Raw genomic sequence first — 25,707 nt, 5'->3', positions numbered from 1 at the left:
TCTGGAATGGAATGTGGAGCCATTTTATTGCTTTGTGACTATTTACATTCACCTAAAATGTAATTAAATTGTAATAATATAGTTGGGAAAATTAAGGAATCGATCAGATCAGTTTTTCCCAATTTAATGTACCATGAATAATGGTCCGTTTTCACTAAAATTTTCAGATTATCTTTAATTGTACATTTAGCATTGAAGTCACTACCTTAGCACCACTATCTCACAAATTAACAATGTTACCAAGTCCCTTTAAGGGGCTCGAAAACTTTGGGCCATTTTCAAGTAAAAGGGTACTCTTCCAAAATGGTTCAAAATCCTGCCGTACGCGCCGTTATACCGTTTAGGGGTATTTTTCTATATAGCCCTCGGGGCCAGACCGGGGAAGAGGAAAAAAGAGATAATAATTGCCCTTTGGCGAGACTACTGGCTACCGCCTGCGCCTGCCGGTGTGATCTTCAGTAGATCAAGATAGATGCTTACGATACCGACCCAACCTACCAAGTATCACGCCTATAGATGGTCCTTATATTTTGTTTTGCATATTAGAATAGTAATTGTTCATTGTACATTGTGTACTGTTTGTAATCACTTCATGTACTTTATATAAAATAAACCAAATATGAAATGTAATTTTTTTTTCTTCAAAGAAAGCTAAGCCTTATGAAGGATGTGCATTAAACCCTTTTATTATTGTAATATGCTTTGTATTGTATTATTCTATTATTGCAAATTATGTCATGAAGTATGTTATACTTTAACTTATGTGTGGTACTTTCTTTCTTAAATTACTTTATGGTCGTATGTCCTCAACTATATCATTTCCACACAGCTGCGCCAGGAGTGTCACTTTGACAGACACGGCGCATTAATGTTCATTATTATTATTATTATTATTATTATTATTTGGCAGTATACAGGTTGATGTTATTGCTTCTCTATTTAAATAAATTCTTACATTGTGAATTTCTACATCATCAGAAGCGCAATTTTTTATTCATTTCACATTGTCAACCACTTAAAGAGAAGGGTGAGTTCTGGGAAGAGGTGAAAAATAATTTGTGAGCATTACTCATTCTTATTATGCAAGTGTGGAAGAACATCAGTTAAGACATGTTCCCTGAAAAGCATGGCTCTTCAAATGCCTTCATATTCTAAATATGCATGTAACATCGTAAAAATCGGGGGCCGGCTTTTTACGCCACGTGTTCGTGTAGTCCCATATACATCTTTCTGTGCAAGTGTAACTTTACCAAGACTTGGCCAAATTTCTTATCATTTTGATGATTCCAGAACCTTGCAATACACACAAATTCTTATATGCTAGATGATCAACCTTTTCTGGTCGGTTCCACCCCGTTTCTTTCACAATGCAATTGCATGACCAGTACTCAACTTCATCTTTAAATGGTAATCCCAAACGCACTTCAAAATGCTCAAGGGATTACAATTTTACAATACTTGTTTATAGGAGTACACTTTTTGAAATACCGGGGTGTGAATTCGGGAGAAAAAAAACACGCGAAATCCTCAAGTAGAGTGTGTTTTGGCTTCAGAAGAAATCCTCGTTTAGGAGGTGTCTGGAAAACCTGTGGTCACCATTTTGATATTCCAAGCGATTAGCGTCGTCTTGACTCGGAAATAACCGTGAAGGTTACTGACGACTGTATCTTAAAGGGCAAGTCCACTCCAAAAATAACTTACTTTCAATAAAAGCAGAAAAATCAGACAAACCAATCAAGTTTGAGCAAAATCGGATAACTAAAAAGAAAGTAATGAATTCTTAATGAAATGAACAACTTTGAAAATCACAAGACAAATTGCAACTCACTCATGAGTCTGTGACGTCATTGCCTCACTATCCACTCATTGCTTTCTTTATATTTATATTATAAACTTCCCATTCCCCCTATTAGAATCGTATTCCTTCACACCAGCATCCAAGTTATATTGATAGTAATATGTTTTTGTGTGGGTGCCCAAAGTATAGAGTTATTTTTTGTTCAGTTAAATCATGGAAAATGTGAATTTTGATAAACTATTTATGTAAAATTCAATAATTATGATACAATATTCAGAAAATAATATCAATTCTTCAAAGTTCATCAAAGATTTTGTGTAATGTCATGTACGCAATATGATACAAATCATATAAAAAGGAAAATTAATTGGATTAAAATATATAAAGCAATTGATAAATAGTGAGGACATGACGTCACAAACTGATAACCGAATTGGCGATTTGTGTAGTGATTTCCATTGTTCCATACTTTGTCATACTTTATCAAAAAATGTATAACTTCCTTATTAGTTATCCGATTTCACTCAAATTTGTTTTGCTCTGTTTCTCTTGTTTTTTTGCATCTATTAGAAGCAAATTATTTTTGGAGTGGACTTATTATAGTCTTTAAACTGGACGGGGGGTTCTAGACAGGCCATGTATATGTGATCGACACGTGATTTAAAATTGATGTTAAAACTCAAGTTTTATCGTGCCCTATTGAATGGATAAAAGCGTATGAAAAGTAATTTTATATGTTATGGGGTAGTAGAGCGAAAGTGAAAAAAGGAAAACATAATAGATACTCTTCAAAATGGAGGCATGAATATGGTTGACATGCATACAAAATTTATGTCGTTAAGAATAAAATGGTTGTTTAGCTTCCTGAGTTTTAAAGAACTCCATGAAAAAAAAAGGAAAATGGACTATTTCATTTTAGTATTGGATTGAACAAATTGGAGGGATTAGTATCAGGAATTGTAAATGTTTACCAAAATATGTGACTTCTTATAGAGGAAAAATACCTGATTTCTATTGTGATTTAATTTATACGTTGTTAACAGTAAAGCAAGTAAATTATGTAAAAAAATTATACAACCCACTTATGGAAGTGTTACGAAAGAAATGAATTGGTTAAATTGTGATATCAAATTTAAAGGAGAAGCATTGTTGTATAAACATTTGATAAAGTCAGGTATATTATTTTTAGGGGGTATAGTGATAGGAAGTAGATTTTTGACGGTCAAAGAATTGAAAGATAAACTTATTTATTACGATCATGGTAGATGGTAGATGGTTGAGTGAATATGCCAAAATACGAACCGCAATACAAAAAAGATGTAGGCAAATTAAATATGGTAAACAAGTTTATGATTGTAAAGATTACAAACGTAAATCAATGATATATTCTAATTTGAATTTGAATAGTTTTGAATTATCAATACACTGTATTACTGTGAAACAAATCTATACGGAACTCGTAAAATTAACCCCAAAACAATTTAGGGCGGTAGATTTCTGGAACAACACTTTACCGACAAATTTTGGTATTAAGTGGGATTCTCTGTTGTTACTTAAATTGAAATATGTTCGTGATAATTACTTAATACAATTCAACTTTAAATTTACGTATAATATTTTACAAACACCTGTTAATTTATTCAAATGGCAAATCAAAGAAAACGATTTGTGTTATTACTGTACCAAACCTGGTACAAACATTTTTTTTTTAATGCGAAAAGATTTATCCATATTGGAACTTTATTGAAATATTATTATGTAACTCCTTCGGTAGAATTTTTAATTTCTACCCATTTTTGTTGTATATGGTTTTTATGACGCAAAGGAAAATATTACAGATATTAATTTAATACTTCGTTATGCTTTATTTGCAATTTATACAGCGAGTGTTGTAAATAAATGTTATAAAAATGTAGTAACAAAAATTTAAGCAAATATTTTTTGTTTATGTTAAAATATAGACTAGAAGTTGAGGAAAATAAAACTAAGACAACAGATGTGAATACTACTAAGAGGATGAAGATGATTAATGATTTACAGGAAATAGGCCTTACATCCAGGGGCGTCGCTATATAGACCTTTTTCACTGTAGGGGGGGGGGGTGTAAAGGCCAACGATTACCGACAAAACTAGCCACAATTACCGACAAAATCAAATTTCCCAATATTTACAAATTTAACCCAATAAACCCGGGGCCAAAGGCTAAATTGTTTTTCCTATAAACTCTAAAGTACTTGCAAAATTTCCTCGACGACACAAATATACGAATTATTTCATCGACTTAGTCAGCATCATAGCAGTTTAATGCAGGCTGGTTTTACGTTTCATTTAATCATTGGAGAAAGAAGACGAATCGTTGTACCGTTCTCGACTCCTAATTAATCCTCGTCTGCATTCAGTTTTCACCTTATCCAGGATCTTATTTTAGTGAGGGGCGATAGCGAACAAGCGAGGGGGCTTTTACGTTTCATCAAATCATGGGAGAAAGAAGATGATTCGGCAATGATTATCGACTCCTAATTAATCCTCGTCTGAATTCAGTTTTCACCCTCCTGCGCGAAGCTTTTAAGTTTCCTTAAACTATTAGAGAAAGAAGACGATTCGTTGTACCGTTCTCGACTCTTAATACTTGTCTGAATTTCGTCCCCCCTCCTGCGCGAAGCGCGTACGCTTTGACGTTTCATTAAATGAATAGAGAGAAAGAAGACGATTCGTTGTACCGTTCATGATTCTTAATCCTTGTCTGAATTTCAAAATGTTCTTTGTCTGCTCCTTTTTCTTTCTACGTCCTCTTCCTTTTCTCTCCTCTCTCTCTCTCTCTCTCTCTCTCTCTCTCTCTCTCTCTCTTTTTTTTTGGGGGGGGGGGCCCTTGGCTACGCGCCTGCGGTCAGATGAACATAATTGATATACCTTGTCCGCCCCCGGAAGCTCAGGGGTTTAAGACAATAAATTACGGTCAGATATGCATTGAGAGGCCCGCCTTAGGGCCCATGGTGGAGTCGAGGGGGGCGGAGCCCCCTGAAGCTCAGGGGTTATAGGCATTTGATTACGGTCAGATGAACATATTTTTATACCTTATTTGTGACGCTGGCAGGATATTAATTGACGTGAGGTCCAGCCGGCGGAGCCCCCAGAAGCTCAGGGGTTTTAGACATTAAATTACCGTCAGATTAGCGTCCAGGGGTCCGCCTTAGGGTCTTTTTCTTTGCTCCCCAAGATTTGAAAATCGCGCCGGCCGAAAAAAGGGGAGGGGGGGGGGGGGGGAAGGTAGTGATCACTATTTTTTTTTTTGCTCCCGAAAATTTGCTCCCCCCAAAAATATCGCAACGACTCAGCCAACCGCTGAAGAAGCGGGGGGGGGGGGGGGGGGGTTGGATTTTTTTTTTTTAGGGGGGGGGGAATTATTCGAAAATTTAAAGAAAAAGGTAGAAATCACATGTTTTTACACGTTTTTTTCCCAGGGGGAGGGGGGCCGGCCCCCCGCCCCCCTGGATACACCACTACAGGGGCAGAGCACCCGGAAGCTCAGGGGTTATAGGCATTTAATTACGGTCAGATGAGCATATTTTGATACCTTATTGTGACACTGGCAGGTCACAATAAGGTATCAAAATAAGGTATCAAAATATGACACTGGCAGGTCACTAATTGGCGTGGGGTTCAGGGGCGGAGCCCCCGGAAGCTCAAGGGTTTTAGGCTTTAAATTACGGTCAGATGAGCATTTTTTGATACCTTATTATTTTGTGACACTGGCTGGACACTAATTGGCGTGGGGTCCAGGGGGCGGAGCCCCCTTGAAATCAGGGGTTTTAGGCATTGATTACCGTCAGATGAGCATATTTTGATACCTCCTTATTTTGTGACACTGGCAGTTAACTATTTTTTCTTTCTTGCTCTCTTTCTTTATATCTCTTTAATATATTTTTTCAAAAAAGTTGGGGGGGGGGGGGGAGGGAGCTATATACTCCCGATCCCCGCCGTTTCGCGGGCCCTGACATGTACGCATTATCTCATTTATCTCATCTTTTCCTTCTTTCTTTCCCTTCTTTTCCTTCTCTCTCTCTCGATCTCTCTCTTTTGCGGGGGGGGGGGGGGCGGGGGCGAGGGGGGCCGAGGGCTGCTCGCCCCCCTCCTTGATCCGCGCCTGGCACTACACTACATAATAATTCACATGACGTAGAACTTTAAGTTTTATTTCGCCCCTATGCCCTAGCTACCCCACCCTCCCCTATTTTTGTTGGTCTTTTTCTTGCGCTTGGATATTCATGTTGTTGCTGTTTTATTTTTATTCGCGTGTACATCATTCAGTTGTGAATATTTACGCCACTCACGTTGAGGTGTAGACGTTTACAAGTCAAAATAGTATTTTCGAAACTGATGAAGGGGGAAATAGGTTCATAAGAAAACTCCTTGGGGAATCTTCGGAGGGGTAATAACTATGAAGAACACCTTTTTATATCAAGTTATAAATTCATTCTTTACTTGGAATTAATAAACATTCGATATTTTATACATTTATTTCACATTTTTTATTGCTCATTAGAATATTTTTTTGAAAAATATATATTTTCCTGGTATACAGACTAAGTAAGCGCCAGCGCGCGATTTTTCGAAGAAAATGGCGTCTTGATTTCGAAAACAAGCAGCGACAAATTTGACACTAGCCTACATTGAACTGCATCTCCTCACAGAAAAAGGGATCTGTCCAGTGTCCACCTGTTTTGCTTCATCGTCTAGAGATCGTAAGTTTTCATTTTGCTCAAAGATATTATTTCGTTCTTTTATAATGCAGGAAAAAGAACAGCTTTGCCGAGAGCTAGAGAGTGGCGCAGCTGAGACTGAGTCAGTGAGTGAAGGCTTACTTACTGCTGTGATTGCCGCCCGAATCATCGGGGCGCTCGTCATCAGCTGCGGTAGCGGCTACCAATATCCAGCCAAAAAATTTGAAATACATAAAAACATGTAGACTCTAAAAGGGTATTCATTGCAGATAGACCTAATAAGAATACAATAAAATTAACAAAGAAAGCAAATTTATGTTGAATGATATATGTAGTCTATATTTTTAAACAAGAAAAAAAAAGATAATGAGGTCGATATAGAGTCTAGAACTAGTCTAGTCTAGGCCTACTAGTACTAGGTCTAGATCTTCTATCTAGAAGTCTAGAGTAGTGGCTCCGGTCTGCGGCCGATCGGCGGGAACTGCCGATTCTATTTTTATTGGAATACTCACAGAATACTTCAATACCCTCAATAAAGAGTCCATATACTTACTTATTAAATAGAAGTCACAAATAACCAAACTGACCCACAGCGTGGTCAGCATTGACCATGTTTCGAAATGCTTCGAGTTCCCCGGTTTGCGGGAACGCAGTAGCGGTTTGCGGCACGCGTACGTCACAAAGCTTTATGCGCTACGTCACGATGAAAGCATGTACCAAATTACTACGGGTAACCCAAATTCTCATGTTTATCTGTTGCTACGGTAAATTTGTGAAGTTTTAAACAATTTCACCTTTTCCTCGAATGGATCATCCCATACGGGGGTACGTACTACTAGAAACTATCGGGTCATAGGGGGTACACACATCAGCACACATACCATCATACACGATCCCGCATGTTATGTGTGTATTAACACCCCCCGCCGCAAACCAGAAAAACACGTAATTATGTGCCGGTTTGCGGTCACCCCATGCAACTAGCCATGCGGTGGCACAATCAAAATATCTGCGATAGGAGACAGACCACAGCCATCATGCTTCCACAAAAACATCAAATTTCACCTCCAATCGGACAAATATCGGACAAATAGAGCTACAATATTGATCTAGTCATGCCTCGATCTCTTAACTTAAAAGTTAGCACCTGCTGGAATTTTCATCGGCGACTGGTGCCGTAGATTTCCGACATCGCTGACGGATACTCCGTACCGATAGGAGCACCTGCTACGGACATTTTCGGCAAAGCAGAACTTACCGTGGAATCCACGGTAGGTTTCAATGATTATTATCGAGTCATATTCATTTTATTTTTGAAACAAATACCCCTGGCCGCAAACCGGGCGATGCCGCAAACCGGAGACTCTACTCTAGGTCTAACTTTTAGATCTAACTTTAGATCTATTTTTAACCCTGATCATGTGCGAAATTCATTGCAGATAGACTAATAAGAATACAATAAAATTAACAAAGAAACCAAATTTATGTTGAATGATAGATCTATGTAGTCTAGGCCTATATTTTTAAAGAAGAAAAAAAAAGATATATTTTTAACCCTGATCATGTTCGAACAAAGCTGTTAGTGAACTCTCCAACGTGTTTCTCTTTGCAGCACCAGGCACAATGGAATCGGACACGAGGTTTGCCCATCTGCTCCAGCCAATCAGGGATCTAGCTAAGAACTGGGAGGTGGATATAGCATCCCATCTAGAGGACTATGTTACTGAGGTATGGCTGCGGTCCTTTTTATTGCGTGTGTGGGGGAGGGGGGGGGGGGGGGAGTTAAAACGAACTTTCCCCTCTTAAAGTTAAAGGCCTACTTTACTACAGTAGTGGTAGCTACTTGCTCCCTCTAAAAAGAAAACAATGCCTAATCAGTGACCATTGGTCCCCCATGATCCTCTTTTTCTTATGTTAATTAAGAGCTGAGTTGATGAGATAGCCACCTGTCCTCACCTAGCCAAACTAGTACAGATGGGCTTTAATGCTTGGTAAGACATAACATGGCAAACGGCCAATTAAAAAAAAAAATCTGCTGCAGAGAGGTAAGTTGTACTTCTAACTGTTGGTCCATAGTGTGGATAAGGGGAGTACTGGATGGTGGGGCATACATGCATTTTCCCTCCCCGTGAAGATGAATCCTCCCTTTGTCTGTGCTCTATGGTTATATTATGATTTTTTTCTTTTGTAAATTGATCTGTAAACTTTTACGAGTGAAAAACAAATGTCCAAATAAAATCATAATAAAACCATAATTTCAATTTCCAATTTCATTTCATATCTCACTGATTCTATCCTAGATAGAGGATAGTGATCAGCTTCGACAGGGGTTCCACCACCATAATTGTCTTTGATTCAGATTATATCTTTTTGTAAATTAATCTGTAAACTATTACGAGTGAAAAATTCTCATTGATTCTATCCTAGATGGAGGCAATAGTGATCAGCTTTGACGGGGGTTCCACCACCATGAACTTTGCTGAAGCTGCACTCCTTATCCAAGGCACGGCCTGTATCTACAGCAAGAAGGTGGAATACCTCTATGCCTTGGTCTACCAGACACTAGACCTGCTCGCGAGTAAAAAGTAAGTCACTAGTGTAAATCATTTGCAGGCACAACTAACCATGTAACAGGTAAATGGATCGAGGGCCGATCAATTTAGATTTTACATAAATCGGATGATCAAATCCGATCGCTGGTCAATGAAAACTGACGGGAAGATCAAATAGCAATGAAGAAAAAAAATGTATACCCACAAAAAGACGATTTTTAAAAATAAATTTGGAAGCATGAAAAGGCACTAAGCATCAACAGACATGGTGTACAACAACACCAAATTACAAAATAATCCCAATTATGAGTGATGTCAGGTAGAATTACAGTGCTCAAAGTTGTCAAATTGTGGTAATTTTTTGAGGCAGGTTTTCAAAAGATTTTATCAGACTTCCCTCCCGATTATCTGATCTGATCATAGCTCTAACTTACTAATTTGTTTGGCTTTTCACACATGCTCTTTTTACTCCTGTACTAAGCGCCTATCCTGGATTAAGAAAATTCATGCTGTTCTCACTGCAATTCGTTAGCCCCATACTAGTCATGTGTTTGTTTATTTACTTGATTACCTTATTTGTTTACATAGAAAAATGACGCAGGCTTGTTCGGTTGATGCAGAAGGAAAGGACACAGACGCATCGTTTGCATTTAAAAAGAATGAGATTGAGGTGAGAAACGGTATAGAAAACACTTTTTGTACCTTTTTTATCCTTATATAAAAAAGTATGATTTCATCAGAGGTGGTATTATCATCTTGAGTTCAGTCTTTCAGAGCTCTGCAGAGATAGATATGGACTAATTTTGAAATTTGAAATAGTGAGAAATTAGGAATGTGGAATAAGTTTTGCAATTGTACATTTATGTGGGAATTACAAAGAATTTCAGTATGCGAGGGCTATTAAATAATGCATATGAACGCTACTGACTACTTGACAAATTAACGAAATATTTTGACCAGGATTAAATCTTCATACAATGGTTCAGGATGAACTTAACAATGGATGCTTGAAATGTCACACACGCAACGCCCTTTGACTTGTAAATACCCTTCAACTCGATGCTTTGACAGGCATGTGTTTGTTGAAGTGTTTTTACTGCTTGTAAATTGACACAAGGAATGTGGTATATCAATGGAATATTGACTGCCCAGTTTTTGGGTCATGGCTAAAAGTATAGCTCCTCTGTGATTGCGAGACTACACTATGGATGCCTCTCGACTACGTCTCAGGCCACAGTACCGTTTAAAGATTACCTTGGGTGATAGTTTTAACTGTGCCCCTCACAGCAGTCAATATATGTGTATATTATTTCATTGTGAAATTGAATGTTTCCATTTGAGTTTTCATTATCTAATTTTAGTTTTCTCTTCTTTTTCCAAACGTTAGTTTTTATCATTAGATGATCTCCCAGTGGCAAAGAACATTGACCTAAAGGAAGAAAATGAGCGCAATCACAACATGACTGGGCACCTCCTAGCACAAACACCCCTATCACTACTCAAAGTGGAAGGTGCCGACAGAGGGATCCCATTGACAAAGTTAGTGAAAGGGATAGTCCATTGCCCATTAAGGGTGTAGAATTAGAGGGATTATAATTTTTAACCATAGTCCCTTCTAACTTGATATTATTTGTACCTAATAAATGTATGCATTAAAGGTAATTCAAAGTTTTGGGAAATTTTGAAAATTGGATGGTAGTGATTCTTTACAATTTTGATATATTTGGATGCCCCTGTGGATGTATTATAAGCACTAGAAAATGTAGCTCCTAAAAACACTTCTGATTTCGAGAAAAATTTAATATAAAAATTTACCGGTGCTCCCAGTGGGGTAAATTATGATACATTTCAAATAGCGCCTACGGCCGTACAATGTTAGCTGCGACCATGAAAATCTCAGTATATGTAGTTGTGATATATAATTTCCAAACGGGAATAGCTAATCAGTCGATTTTAGTCAAGAATCATTGTTTTATAGCGTAATTAATATGACCTTGAGAGGGAGCTATACAACATAAAGAGTGAATTATTTACAATTTCATAACTTAAAGCTCGCTTTCAACCGCGACAACGATCACTGAATATTGTAGGATCACATATGCTTCCAATAGGTCCATTTGAACCAATTTTAGGGCCTTAGGCCAGCTGGGCTAAAGCTAGGGTAATAATAGTACTTTCTAGGCGCCTTGAGCATCCCCTGCGATGGTTTTGTGCACAATATAAATGTAGGTATTAGTACTACCCATCCTCTCCAACCGGCGCTATAGATCTTCTTAGAACTATAAGCTCAAGACAGATTACCAATAGTCTTTTTCAGGACTACACACTCAAGAAAGAAAGAAAGATTACAGACAGTCCTTTTCAGGACTCCCCGATCCTCCCCCTCTCTCTCACATGGTGCAGCCGTAAACCTACTGTATTATTACTATCATCTTTGATTTTGTGTATCGTTTTGTTTCAGCCGTAAGGGTGAGACGGTGGGTTACAAGGGAGACTTCCGGATCAACAGCTCCATGTTCCACTCCTCGCGAGCCCTCCTCATAGACCCCTCCCACCTGTCCCTCCTAGAGCAATCCATGATGAGACATCCCTCGTCTACACCGGCTAACTTCATACTCAAGGGTGAGTTTCCTTTCAGGGGCCATGTCAATTTTTTTTAAAGGGAGTGTAGCCTGGCAAATACTGGTTAACGCCATCTACGTCTTCTTTTGTATAACTGTACATAAACGAATGGACTTGATTAACTGTAGTCAGCAACTTTATCTCAACATTCACCCCAGGCTTCGGTTTCGCGTATGTTCGCGTACATGACTGCTGCGGTCGTGTTGTCCGTAGTCGTATTATACCCGATAAACAACTCCATCGCAAATATGTTATGAATTTTGCATGAAGTATATCTTTTAAAAAACAGTTTTCAATTCTCGATAATGTTATGCAAAGTAGTGATTTTTGAAAATTTCCTGAAGTGAAATTCTACACAACCTGAATATCTAGGGCTATTTAGGTAACATTTAGGTGAGGGGCCAGTTTCACAAGATCGTCATCAAAGTTTGTGGACATTTGGTAGAAATATATGATATTGACTTATCACGCGTTTCAAAGAGATGTCAATGAACCTAGGCATATGATGGGTTGGGGAAACTGTCCCCCTTGGTGTGTAGCTAGCACTTGAGCTCTTGTAACCTAATTGAACTTCAAAGCGGAGGGTTTTATTTGGTTGTTGTATGTTTTATTAAGTCAATGAAAATACAGCATTTATAATTTATTATATAATGATTACAGTGATGAGAATAATGAGGAGTGAAAAAGAAATAAAGCAGAGTTAGCCGTAGTGTAGAGTTATCCTGTCAACATTTTGTACATGTAAGTAACCTTGAAGCATGATATAAAGATCACTGTTGCAGAATCCAACAAATTGTCACCAATTTAAAATTGATATATATGAATGATTGATATCTGCCTATATTTTTGCCTAATGTTTCCTAATGAATCATTTTTTCTCTCATTTTTCTCCATAGCTGCCTTCAGTCCAGAGAAGAATGACAACGTCCTGCCTGAGATTCCAGATGACATCGACGATGACATTCCTAAGCATGACATTAGTGGTAGGTCATAGGTCAAATGTTTTTAATCAGTGGATATGTCACCGACATCAATATGTGTAGCTACTACTGTACAGACGAATTGCTATATTCAATTGGTGGTATTCTCATAAGTTAAGCCGGGACTAAGTCCAGATTAAACAAGAATTTTAGTTCACACTTCTATGGAATGCTAGGTTTCATCTTCCTCCTTAAATATTCATGACAAAGATAATCTACCAAAGACTTTGTTGAAATTCAGTTCATACTCATATTATCTATTTCTTTCCATTTCAGTGCAAAATTAACTTTTTGGACACTTTTCATTGGAGGATTAAAATAATCTGTTCAGGGTAAATTAGTTCACAACAGGCACTCCATAAAAGTGTGAACTAACTAAGCACGCGCTAACTTAGTACGCGCTACCGGAATACCACCCAATATCCCCCTCATATTTTCACTGTTATTGAGTTGACTCGTATACTTAAGTTAACACCCTTCTGGTCCCTGTTTCACAAAATTTGTTATCAATACAAGTTACAATAAGCTACTGGAATCCTTGCATTTGATTGGCTGAGAGCAAATTTGTCATAGAATCATAGCATTTGGTATTGGTAAAAAGTTTTATGAAACAGGGTCTGGGTCCCAACAGACAAAGTAATTCAAGAAAAATGTTGGTGTGATTATTTTCCCCAATGTATAGAAACTTAAGAGTACAGGCATATTTCTCCTACCCTTAATACAATCGAGCCTGCTTTAGCGACCACCTGCCTATCGAGACCACTTTGCTTGTTTCCCTGAGCGGTTTTTATATACAGGTTTCACTGTAGCATAGTTTCAGTTTCACTTTTATTTTTCATTTCCAACAGAACATTGATTTTGACAAGAAATCAGACATACAGTTCAGTATTTAATAATATAATACATTTTACATGGTTTAAAGTTATAAAATAGAAAGTATACATAATCATCCAGTATAATAGTTATTTTTCATTTTTTTAAGTTTATACACAGATCCACTGAAGAGCAGAGCTTGTAAAATGTGGATCCCTCAAAATAATGACAAACATAATTTTTGTAACATATAAATATATTAGCTTGAAAAATTATACATAGATTCATTTCATTTCATAGTCATTCTTTCTTGATCTTAATTTCCTATGCAGCTGATGATGTTGAGATGGGGATGCCTTTCGATGACTCGTTTGAGGAGCAACAGCCCATGCAGGTCAGTTTCATCCACTCACTTATTCACCTTTACTACCGTTCTTATCATTAGTTTGAGCCTGACAAACGTGTGTGCGATTGGGTTTTTACAGACGTGTATCAATCAGAAATTATTATTAACGTCTGGGGACCGACCTTTAAATGTCACCATCCGAAAGACGTGACTCAGTTTCGAACCTGCGTCCTTGGCTAAATCAGTTTGTAACTTCCATTGTTAGCTGGATTACAGGCGCACTCCACAACGGGAGAGTTATCCAAGACTACATCATATTCCACTGACCAAACTGCCAATTTGAGAATCACATAGACTTAGTGATCTCATATTTGAAATATTCATAACTTTCTTATTATTGATCTGATTTATTTAAAACTTTTGTTATTCTGTTCATTCTTATTTTTCCTGCTTTCATACAAATTTATTTAAGAATTTGGTTAGCGTAGTACAGTCAAACCTGCTTTAGTGAACACCTGTCTACAAAGACCACATTTTTGTTTCCCTTGAAAATGGTTTCTCATTGAAACGTGTACTAAAGGAACCTGTACATAAAGACCACCTGCCTACAGAGACCACTTTTCTTATCTCCCTTGGATGGTTTTAATAGACAGGTTTCACTGTATATTGACCAATGAACGATTGTTGTTGAAGCTTGTGTCACATGACCCTTAGTCTACTTAATTTCCCTTGTTTGCATTTAATACAGGTTGAAGAGAAGAGAGCGTTGAGGGCAAGGGTCGTTGCCCCCATCAAGCCAATCAAAGAGTTTGTTGACCCCTGGGAACCTCTCGATCCTCATGATAGCAAAGGAGTGGTATCTAAACCATACAAGAAAGGTAGGTCCATCCTCCACCCTTTCTATCCTTCTCTTTTCTTCCTTTCTCTCTCTCTCTATCTCTCTCTGTCTCTGTCTGTGTCTGTCTCTCTCTCTCTGTTTTTCTCTGTCTGTCTCTATCTGTGTCTGTCTCTCTCTCTGTCTCTATCTGTGTCTGTCTCTCTCTGTTTTTCTCTGTCTGTCTCTATCTGTGTCTGTCTCTCTCTCTGTCTCTATCTGTGTCTGTCTCTCTCTGTCTCTATCTGTGTCTGTCTCTCTCCCTCTCTCTCTGTGTCTCTATCTGTGTCTGTCTCTCTCTCTGTTTTTCTCTGTCTGTCTCTATCTGTGTCTGTCTCTCTGTCTGCCTGTCTTTCTGTCTCTCTCTATCTGTGTCTGTCTCTCTCTGTCTCTATCTGTGTCTGTCTCTCTCCCTCTCTATCTGTGTCTGTCTCTCTGTTTTTCTCTGTCCGTCTCTATCTGTGTCTGTCTGTCTCTCTGTCTGTCTCTCTGTCTCTCTCTCTCTATCTGTCTCTATCTGTGTCTGTCTCTCTCCCTCTCTCTCTGTCTCTCTATCTGTCTCTCTTTCTACTTCTTCTTTCACTCTTCTCTCCTTTTTTTTCTTCTTTCCCTATTCATTTTAAGCCTGCCCATATCTATTATTTTCATCTGTCCATTTTTGTTCTCTGTCTGTATTTTAAGTAGTCTAGTTGTTTGTATTGTCTCTGTCTTCTCTCTCACCCCATTGCAATTTCCTCCCATAATCTTTGCATTCTCTATATCTCTTCATTCTATACCGAATATAAGTCTCCATCTCTTTCCTTCTTTCTTCTCCATTTTATCCCCCCCCCCCCCCTCTTCTCTCTCTCTCTCTCTCTCTCTCTCTCTCTCTAACTTGATCTGGAAAGCAAAGCAAGATCGAAATTATGAAATGAAACAGGAACCTAATGGAAAGCATAGCTTGTTTTTGTAGGTTCCCAAGAATAAATATAATATGAACATTATTTTCATAAATCATTTTTAAGTATCTAAATAATCAAAATATACAAAAAGAAAAAAAAAAGACAAAACGGGACACAAAGGATAGGAAACTGACATAATAAGATAAGACAAGACAAAAAACAATTCATAACAGGACAAGACAAACAAAAAGACATGACAGGACAAAACAAGACAAAAACAATGTTAATAACAAATAATAAGAGTTATTGTTTCTTTTCCATGTAGGAAAGTGTTTCAAGATTCCAGCATCGATGACAAAGAATGGTGGGAAGGGCCGGAAAAGAAAAAAGGAGCCGGCCCAAGAGAAAGCAGAACTCTGTCCGATCGTAGAATTCATCAACAAAGCTTGTAAGTTTCACTTATGTAGTGATGTACTTATTTATTTAAATGTAGTGCTAGGTCATTTTGGTTAGGACGCCTCGCAAATTTCCCTCAAGTCCTCATGAGATTCGTCAATATTTCTCAAAGGTTTTCATGAAAATGACCATACAACGTCACCATACATTCAAGTCAAATTTATAATAATGGGATTCTTCTGAACTTGATGGATGGTATATATGCATTTAATAAGACGGGATTGGTCATACATTTGAAGTCCACACTCTGCGATTGATGACACCATTTATCGGGTAAATAGCCATATGGCGTTAAACTCCCAAATATAGCCCATGATAAGTGTCTTTGATCAATGAATAGATAGATAGATAGATAGAAATGGTTTTTATTAAAAAAATCATCGCAGCCAATGGCTGAATTACGATCCTTTTCACATATACGATACAATTGCAATTCAAATTGAAATAACACAAAATATGACATAAATCAATAATCAAACATATAGACATTTCATAAAAACTCATTGATCAAATTCAAATTTTTGTTAAAAAAAGAAAGAGATAGGGAGAGGTGTAGGAGAGGGAGAGTTGGAGTGATGACAAAGAGAGAGGAAAGAAAGAGAGAATGAAAGAGAGAGATGGGGGACGAAAGAGAGAGACCGAAAGAGAGAGAGAGACAGACAGACAAAGGGTACCTGATCATTACAGATGAGGGGAGATGGCAAGAAATATTCAGTAATGCAGAAAATTGAGATAAAAACTATCAAAATTCATTCACATAGTTCAATCATGGACTTTGAAATTCTAAAAATACAAAAAATACAATTTTTTAAAATAAAATCTCTCCTAGATTTCTCACACGCGTCCAAGCTTCCAAGCAACCCTTTAAAGCTACCATACCATGAAGAGTTTGAATACCTCTACTACACAGAATATAAGAAACAATTGGACACCAGCAGGAGAGAGAAAAGACGATTGGTGAGTATTTTCTTTCCCTCTTTTCTTCTTCCCTTTTCTTTGATTTTTCTTTAAACCGCAATTAGGTCATGGACAAACACATTTTTATAACTTCAAATTTTGACTGGAAAAATATTTGATCTTCTAAGGCCACTCAAGGAAAAAGTGACCAATGTAGATATGTGGCCTTTCTGGACAGGTTGGAAAACACTTCTTTCTTCGTAGAAGAGGACAACATATACTGTATGTGACCGCTTTAGATGGGTGGCCTGATAAAGAGCTGGCCACTTAGGTGTTGTGGTCGAGTGGATACGTCGCCGGACTGTCGATCACAAGGTCCGCGGTTCGAGTCCCGCCGCCGCACTAATGTCCTTTGGCAAGACATTGATCTACATTTGCCACACTCCACCCAGGTGAAGTAAATGGGTACCTGGTAGGAATTTATTCCTTGAAATGCTAGAGCGCCGTATGGCAGCCGTGCTAAAGCCAGGGTAATAATCGGGAGCGCCAGGAGGGTCAAATCTGACTGACATGAGCGCTATACAAGAACCCACTATTAGTATTATTATTATTATTAGACAAATTTAACTGTATCAAAAATAGAAAAATAAGTTGTACTCTAAAAAATAAAAGAATAAGTTGTTCTCTATTAATAATAAAATAATAGTGTAAACTTATAGAGCGCACACACTGTCTAGGGACGATCATGGCACTAGCTCAGCAACAGTTCTCTTTAATACAAGTAAAGTAAATGTTAATTTGATAATAAGAGTTATACCATAAAAAAAAAAAAAAACAATTTTGCAACTAACTTGTATTTGCTTGCTGTATACTACTACCTGGGTAGTACTTTCACACTATTTATTATTATTATTTATCTTTTTATTAATTCAAATGTACTGTCGCATTACAAATTGATTTTTTTCAGCTTATAGATAAAGTTGAGTTCTGGTCATGCGATTACATTGTGAAAGAAACTACGCTGTGGAAACGATCAGAAAAGGTTGATCATCTAGCATATAAGTATTGGTGTGTACTGCAAGGTTCTGGAATCCTCAAAATAATAAGAAATTTGGCCCAGTCTTGGTAATGTTACAAGCACTGTACACAGAAAGATGTATATGGGACTACACAATCATGTGGCATAACAATCTGTCCCGATTTTTATGATGTTACATGCCATATTTAGAATATGAAGAGCCATGCTTTTCTGGGACATTTTTTTATCTGATGTTCTTGCACACTTGCATAATACAATGATAATGCTCACAAATTATTGTTCACCTTTTCCCAGAAGTCAACCTTCTCTTTAATAATAATATGACTGACCCTCCTCTTTGACATTTTTATTTCAGGCTCAACAGGGCAAGTTTGAAGAGCTTGCCAAGAGAGAGATGCAGGAGGCTGCAGAGGCTGAGGATTACCATGGTAACGGCGGTGGTGATGCGATCCCGGAGATGGATGATGGAGGAGATAACTTTGGTTTTGACGGGCCTGAAGATGTAGATGATGAGGACCAGGTCCAGGAAGATAGACTAGGAGGAGGAGGACAGGGTGAGTCAAAGTGTTATATTCAAGATGAACACTGATTTATGTATTCATCATGTACAACGCCTGGAGTTCCTGTTATAATACCAGGGGAGTGTTTCACAAAGACTAAGATCGACTTTGACTTGACTTATGCCGTCCAGAGGTCTCGTGATGGCTTCTGTATGGTGATGGTATGCCAAGTATTTCTGTCTGCAGCCAGTCTTGATGCATCTGTTGGACTTAACTATGGCAGGCTGTTCATACCACTGTTTGCTCTCACCGTTTACTGGCATTGGTCTCTCAAGGGACGTACAAATCGTGGTCACAAGTCTACAGAATTTACATTTTTTGATAGTTCATTATTGAAGGAAAAAATAGTATCTAAAGATCATAATTGAGAGACCAATGATGAGAGCAACCAGTGGCATGAATGGCCTGCCATAGTCAAGTCCAACTTAAAGTCGATCTTAGTCTTTGTGAAACTCTCCGCTGATCAGCTGACCCTGCACAGCGAAGGTGCACACGATCATAACTGCGGAACGTCCTGAAATGAGTAAATGGATTAATTACTTGATGGATACAAGAAAGAAAGAAAGGATGTTCTTACCATCAACATGGATCAAATATAATATACACTCCTTTGATATTAGGACACAAATGGATAACAACCCTGCCAGGAGAGTGATTAAAGTCTTGTCTTCTGCTCAAAATACTCATATTGAAAAACAGTAGTAGTTTACATCTTCTCTCATGTGAATATAACTTGTCACTCATTTCCTTTTTGTTTGTCTCTCTCTCTTAGATGATTTCATGGCGAACAGTCAGGATGCAATAGTAACCAGCTATGAAGAACTTGTTAGAAAACATGTGGTAAGCATCCGTTTCTTGTCCGAGAAATAGCCTGTCTATTTTCAAATACTTTTTCTTTTCCATGAACAAAATCAGACATGGGTCTGAAAAAAATGGTTGAAAACAATTTAATATTTAATTAAAATTGGGAAGAGAGATTTGACCTTGTCATCATGTGGCCAATTCGTAAACTTAAAAGCTTGTTTTCCTCTTGAAAAAAATCTGTGGAATCGGCCATCCTGTTATAATACAAGGAAAATGGACACAGACAAGCAGAAGTTTATTGCACTTTCTGCTCTAGCATCTGCTATGTTTTAAGGGTTTTTACAAGAAAGGTAAATGTATAAGTTACTTTTGTTTATTTTGTTCAAAATCTTTCATTGATGCAGTACCTACTAGATATTGTTACTTTGTTGTGGATGTGCTTGTTGATGTATGTAACCTTTGACCCGACCTTTGGCCCTTACAGGAAGCATACCTAGCGAGTGCTTCAGAGTATGCCCAGATGACTGAGTTATCCAAGAGAGTCCAGCAGTGGGAGGATAGAATAACACCTGTACTAGCAAGAGAGGTAAGAAATAGTAGCTTACTAAGAGAGTAATAAGCAAATAATTACTATCGGTCAAGGTGATGGGACAAACTATCACTTCCGAGGCGATCTCAGGAAAGATAGCCTACTACATTCAGATCGCCGAGGAAGTGATAGTTTGCCATCGCCAGAAACCAAAAGGTGATTATTTGCTTTATATTCCATATCGGAAACATTTCACTTCTTCCGTCATTCTAGAGTAACATGCAAGTCATCAATTAACAAGCTAGCAAGTGCATGCAGTACGTACGTATACGCAACGTATATAATTTTCACTGAAAGTGCGTTGCACTGTGTAACAAACTTTTCTTCTCCCGTCAATGATGGGCAAACTATCTTTCATCACATGATTTACTTTTGACCAATCGTAGAGCAAGATTCTTAGTATGTGGATATAATATTACCTATCAAAGAGTATAAAGGTTAATCTGGGCTTGAAGTTTTCCTTTTGTTAAACATTGTTTTGGACCTTGGGTATATGGAATATGGGACTATAAAGTGTTTGTCTGTTTCTTTGTCATTTTTGGAAAAAACATTGATGTTTTCATTTTGTCTTATGCAGGAAAAATTTGCATATTTCGACATCAACCAGTACGGCAAGTTTGTCCTGGATAGGTTGGACAAGGTCCAGAAGGAGTCGCAGAAGAAAGAGAAGGTCACGACCTTCTGTGAGGTCATGGAGGACAGGCAGATCCATGAGGTCAGCCGCTACTTCCTTGCAACGCTTCAGTTGGTGAGTTTGACCCTGACCCAACCCTTGACCTCAACCTTATGCCTCAGTCACACCTTTGCGTATGTTGCTGCGTATTGCTGCGCTATGCAGGGTATATCAATACGCAGCCGTGCGCAGCAATACGCGGCAAATTAGAACGTAGCAGTCATACTATTAGGTATCTAGCTGTAGGTAGCTTGTATGCCTCTTGTATAAAGACTACCTGCGGTTGCCTATGGTTGCCTATGACCATGCTATAGTTCGCTGTTGCTCATAGCGGTACGATTCAATGCACAGTTTGCTCGCCAAGTTGCGCATTATTGGGTATGACTGCCTATGTCTGTGTTCGTGCAAAACGCAAGCCAAATACGTGAAGGTGTGACTGAGGCATGACCTTAATACATGGTTGGATGCTTAGCAATTAATCTCTAGAGTCTGTTATTCTGTAGTCTGCTTAATCAAGGGCTTCTTGTTATTGGAAGATCCCATATATCAAGTGACGCACAGAAAGTTCACCGAAATGTCATTCCAGAAATTTGATTCCTTTAGTTTCACCACTGTGATTGCACATTTCCTGAAGACGTACATGTACAACGGGATAGTACTTTCCATAAAAGTTATCATTAAAGTATGAGGAAATAGATCTTGGGGCCTGTTTCATAATTTTCATCAATAATAAGTTACAATAACTGTTATAAGCTACTGTAAACTCTGTTATTTTCGCACGATTAATTATTTTGCGCTGAGCATCCCCAAAACGTATTCGCTCGTTCTTAAATTCGTGTTGCATGCAATTCAGCCAAAACACGCGTAAGAAGTCATGCTTATATTTTTGTGAGTCCTAAAATTTGCGCTTGCAGAGCTTAGCGTGAAATCTGTGAAAATTAATGTACCAATTTTTCTACTTTTACAGTTACGATAGTTACAATTATTAATTTTTTTTAATGTTACCATCAATGGGAGGAGAAACAATTACTTTTGGGGAGATACCGGGGGATACAATTAATAGGAATCCGTTTGTTACAGGGCCATGGGATTTTTATTCCCCCAAATTTTCTCATTAATTTTCCAAGTCTCACAGTTATTAGGTATTTTTAATTCACAGTACTTAGCTACCAAACAAATTAATCAAGAATTGGAAATGGCATTGCAACATTAAGGAAGTTATTTGGAATCTAAATTCCTGGAATATTTTGTGGTTTTTACAGCAGCCACCTCAGTTATTGAACAGTTTCTATGTGTTATTATGTGGTCATTGACAACTTTGATGCGATAATAGACTCTCCTTCTACTCTCTCTCTTTTTCTCTCTTCTCTTTTCTCTCCTCTCTCCTTTTTCTTTCCTCTCCTTTTCTCTCTCCTTTTCTCTCCTCTCCTTTTCTCTCTTCTTTTTTTTTCTTTCTTTATTTCTCCTTTCCTCTTCTCTCCTTTGTCTACTCTTGCCTCTTCTTTTATCTCCTCTCCTTTTCTCTCCTTACCTCTTCTCTCCTCTCCTTTTCTCTCCTCTCTCCCTTTTTCTCTTTATCCTTTTCTCTCTTCTTTTCTCTCTTCTCCTTTTCTCTCCTTTCCTTTTCTCTCCTCTCCTTTTCTCTCCTTTCCTCTCTTTCGCTCCTGTTCTCTCCTCTCCTTTTCTCTCCTTTTCTCTCCTTTCCTCTCTTTCGCTCCTGTTCTCTCCTCTCCTTTTCTCTCCTTTTCTCTCCTTTCCTCACTTCTCTCCTGTTCTCTCCTCTCCTTTCCTCTCATTTTCTCTCCTTTCCTTTTCTCTCATTTCCTTTTCTCTCCTTTCCTTTTCTCTCCTTACCTCTTCTCTCCTCTCCTTTTCTCTCCTCTCTCCCTTTTTCTCTTTATCCTTTTCTCTTTATCCTTTTCTCTCTTCTTTTCTCTCTTCTCCTTTTCTCTCCTTTCCTTTTCTCTCCTCTCCTTTCCTTTCCTCTCTTCTCTCCTGTTCTCTCCTCTCCTTTTCTCTCCTTTTCTCTCCTTTCCTCTCCTTTCCTCTCGTCTCTCCTGTTCTCTCCTCTCCTTTTCTCTCCTTTTCTCTCCTTTTCTCTCCTTTCCTCACTTCTCTCCTGTTCTCTCCTCTCCTTTCCTCTCATTTTCTCTCCTTTCCTTTTCTCTCCTTTCCTTTTCTCTCCTTTCCTTTTCTCTCCTTACCTCTTCTCTCCTCTCCTTTTCTCTCCTCTCTCCCTTTTTCTCTTTATCCTTTTCTCTCTTCTTTTCTCTCTTCTCCTTTTCTCTCCTTTCCTCTCTTCTCTCCTGTTCTCTCCTCTCCTTTTCTCTCCTTTTCTCTCCTTTCCTCCTCTCTTCTCTCCTGTTCTCTCCTCTCCTTTTCTCTCCTCTCCTTTTCTCTCCTTTTCTCTCCTTTCCTCTCTTCTCTCCTGTTCTCTCCTCTCCTTGTCTCTCCTTTTCTCTCCTTTCCTCTTCTCTCCTCTCCTTTCCCTCCTCTCACCTTCCCCCTCTCTCCTCTCCTTTCCCTCCTCTCACCTTCCCCCTCTCTCCTTCTCCCCACTTCTCCTTGATACCTCTCTCTTCACCCCAGGCCAACAACTACAACGTAGAAGTGACGAGTAAAGGCCCCGGCGACGAAGGCATGGACACTATGGCCCTCAAGCTGCTCAACATGAAACAACATCACGAGAACATGGCCGAGTACAGAGCGCCATCTGTAGACGATAACATGCAATGATGCGCCATCTCCGAATTAGATATCGTCTTCCAAGAGCCCGAAGGGTGTTAACTCATACACTTTTACACAGAGTTAACACCTTGTGGCTGTCAACAGAGGACTTGCTGAATGGTGTACTTCATTGTGTCGTTTTCACCAAAATGTCACGTGATAAGTACAAATTCACCAACATCCCATTAAAATGCGTGTAAAATTTAACTCCCAGCCTGGCACTACGTCCTTTGGCAAGACAAAATCTACATTTGCCACTCTCCACCCAGGTATTAAATGGGGACCCGGTAGAATGCGAAATTTAATCTATAAAATGGCACCTGGCTGGAATGCTCCCCAGGGAGTGGAGAATGCGCATACACTGTGTGTGGGCAAGTCTGAATCCGATGCCCGGGCAATAATAAAGCGCTTACAGGCCTCGTCGATGGATTGCTAAATAAAAGCAAAATATTATTATTAATGTAATATTGTACACTCTATGCCACAGGCAATAATGCCTTTATTTTGACGTTTGGTTATTGAATTCCAGGGTGAGAGAATTTGCTAAAAAAGTAAAATCAACTACTTACTATCATTAGGTGGTTGTTGAGAGTAACAAAACATAGACAAACTAAGGAAAGCTTGCTGAAAATTACAGTTAAATACGCATAGTAGTGGGCTCTCATTGGGAATTTGACACCATTTGAGTGTTTACCTAATAAAAGATGTCATTCACCAGGTTTAGCCTTCAGACCAATAGGCCTTATGCAATGCTCTGCATTTTCCATCAATCGCCCCATATGGAAAAGTCATCTTACAATTTCCTCACCCGAAGACTCTCTGAGAGACAAGGGGGTATATCTCGATGGGACCTCGGATTTGCTGGGTGCGAGACATGCACACCCATTAATGGTATTTCCACCAAGTCTGGTGTCAATAAATTTAGAACCTACAGGCTACTGCACATGGAGATTGACTTCAAAGAAAAGCACAACTCACATTTACTCACAACGGACTGTGTATTACCTTTATCTTGTTGCTTATTTGTCTGCTGTAATGTTTCTACTAACATTGTTTTGGGAGATATCATGTATTTGTACCTTTAAAAATATTCAGGTGTATAAAGTTTTGTTTAATTCTGTTTGAATTCATTTCCCAACATTGCCAAGATCTGCAAAGTCTTTTTGTATTGTGAGGCTTAAAGAGGTGAAAAATAATTTGTGAGCGTTATCATTTTTTACGCCACATGTTCGTGTAGTCCCATATACATCTTTCTGTGTACAATGCTTGTAACTTACCAAGACATGGCCAAATTTATTATCATTTTGATGATTCCAGAACCTTGCAGTACACACAAATACTTATCTGCTAGATGATCAACCTTTTCTGATCGACTCAACACCGTTTCTTTGACAATGCCATCGCATGGCCATAACTGGTCTTTATCTTTAAGATCCCTAACACAAAGTGATTCATGAATACAAAAGTGAATGAGTTTGCATTGCTGAAGATAATAACTTGATAGATGCTGAGTTTCACATTTCAAAATTACTTTCTTTTTTACTCGAGGGAAAGTACTTTCAGTTTCCCAAGGAGTGCATTGTGAATTGACAAATAGGCGAGGGCAATCTAAATACTTCCTTAATCCTATTCCCATCTGTGTGCAAAACCATGCAGTTTTGAAGAATGACAAATATGAGAGCTGGGACAAAAGGGTGATGAATTGATCTTATTTTTGTTGCCCAGTAGTTAAATGGCATTGGGCACAAACAATGAGCAGCAATTAATGATATTAGTGTAGGCAGAAAAAAGATAATTTGTACAATACTGTAAAACTGATTGAGATGAATGCTGCATACATGTATGTGTTCATGAAAGCTATGTTATCCTTATTCAGTTTTGCACCCGCGTTACATTCTATGATTCCCAAGTGGAAATATTCTTTTCAAGAGGGAAAACAAAAGTAATCCGTGATCAGTCCAAAATGCACGAAGTGGGACTTTTCCATGTTTAAAAGATCTCTGGATATTTTGGGGTCATTTGTACATGTGCTTTATCCAAAGTGGTCTAAAGAGTTACCCCCAAAATCTATATTATCCATTTCCAACGTTTGATATAAAAGTGTCAAAGAAGAGTATTTTTGTAAACATGATGATGTCATGTTTTTTGTTTTCTTTTTGTATATTATGTAAATATATTTGTAAATTGCAAAGCTATATAGTGGTCACTCTTTTAGGAGTATTTAAGATGTAATGATAGAAAAGAACTTGTGAATTTGGGGGGGGGGGCACATACTTTAAGTCTAATCAATTTGTTTGACCTAAATTTGCAAAATGTATTATTTTCACTTTCTAAGTTGCATTTTGCAGGAGTCAAACTATTTTTGCCGACTCAAC

At 38.2% G+C, this 25,707-nt stretch overlaps 1 protein-coding gene across 1 annotated transcript; it reads left to right on the top strand.

Moving 5' to 3' along the window:
• The first annotated feature begins 6,386 nt into the window (after positions 1-6,386).
• Positions 6,387-24,114, top strand: LOC584403 (condensin-2 complex subunit H2). The gene is made up of 16 exons (XM_030989363.1): positions 6,387-6,540; positions 8,132-8,247; positions 8,947-9,104; positions 9,660-9,741; positions 10,459-10,610; positions 11,533-11,693; positions 12,590-12,676; positions 13,819-13,880; positions 14,581-14,710; positions 15,913-16,035; positions 16,873-17,000; positions 18,335-18,533; positions 19,312-19,379; positions 19,828-19,929; positions 20,510-20,680; positions 23,195-24,114. Exons 2-16 carry the CDS (start codon positions 8,143-8,145, stop codon positions 23,339-23,341), a joined length of 1,875 nt encoding a protein of 624 aa, XP_030845223.1. The 5' UTR covers positions 6,387-6,540; positions 8,132-8,142; the 3' UTR covers positions 23,342-24,114.
• The last annotated feature ends 1,593 nt before the right edge of the window (positions 24,115-25,707 follow it).

Source organism: Strongylocentrotus purpuratus, unplaced genomic scaffold, assembly GCF_000002235.5.
Source record: "Strongylocentrotus purpuratus isolate Spur 01 unplaced genomic scaffold, Spur_5.0 spur5_scaffold_18, whole genome shotgun sequence".
Lineage (NCBI taxonomy): Eukaryota > Metazoa > Echinodermata > Echinoidea > Camarodonta > Strongylocentrotidae > Strongylocentrotus > Strongylocentrotus purpuratus.
Note: the sequence above shows the minus strand (reverse complement) of the source record. Positions and strands in the feature narration are given on the sequence as shown.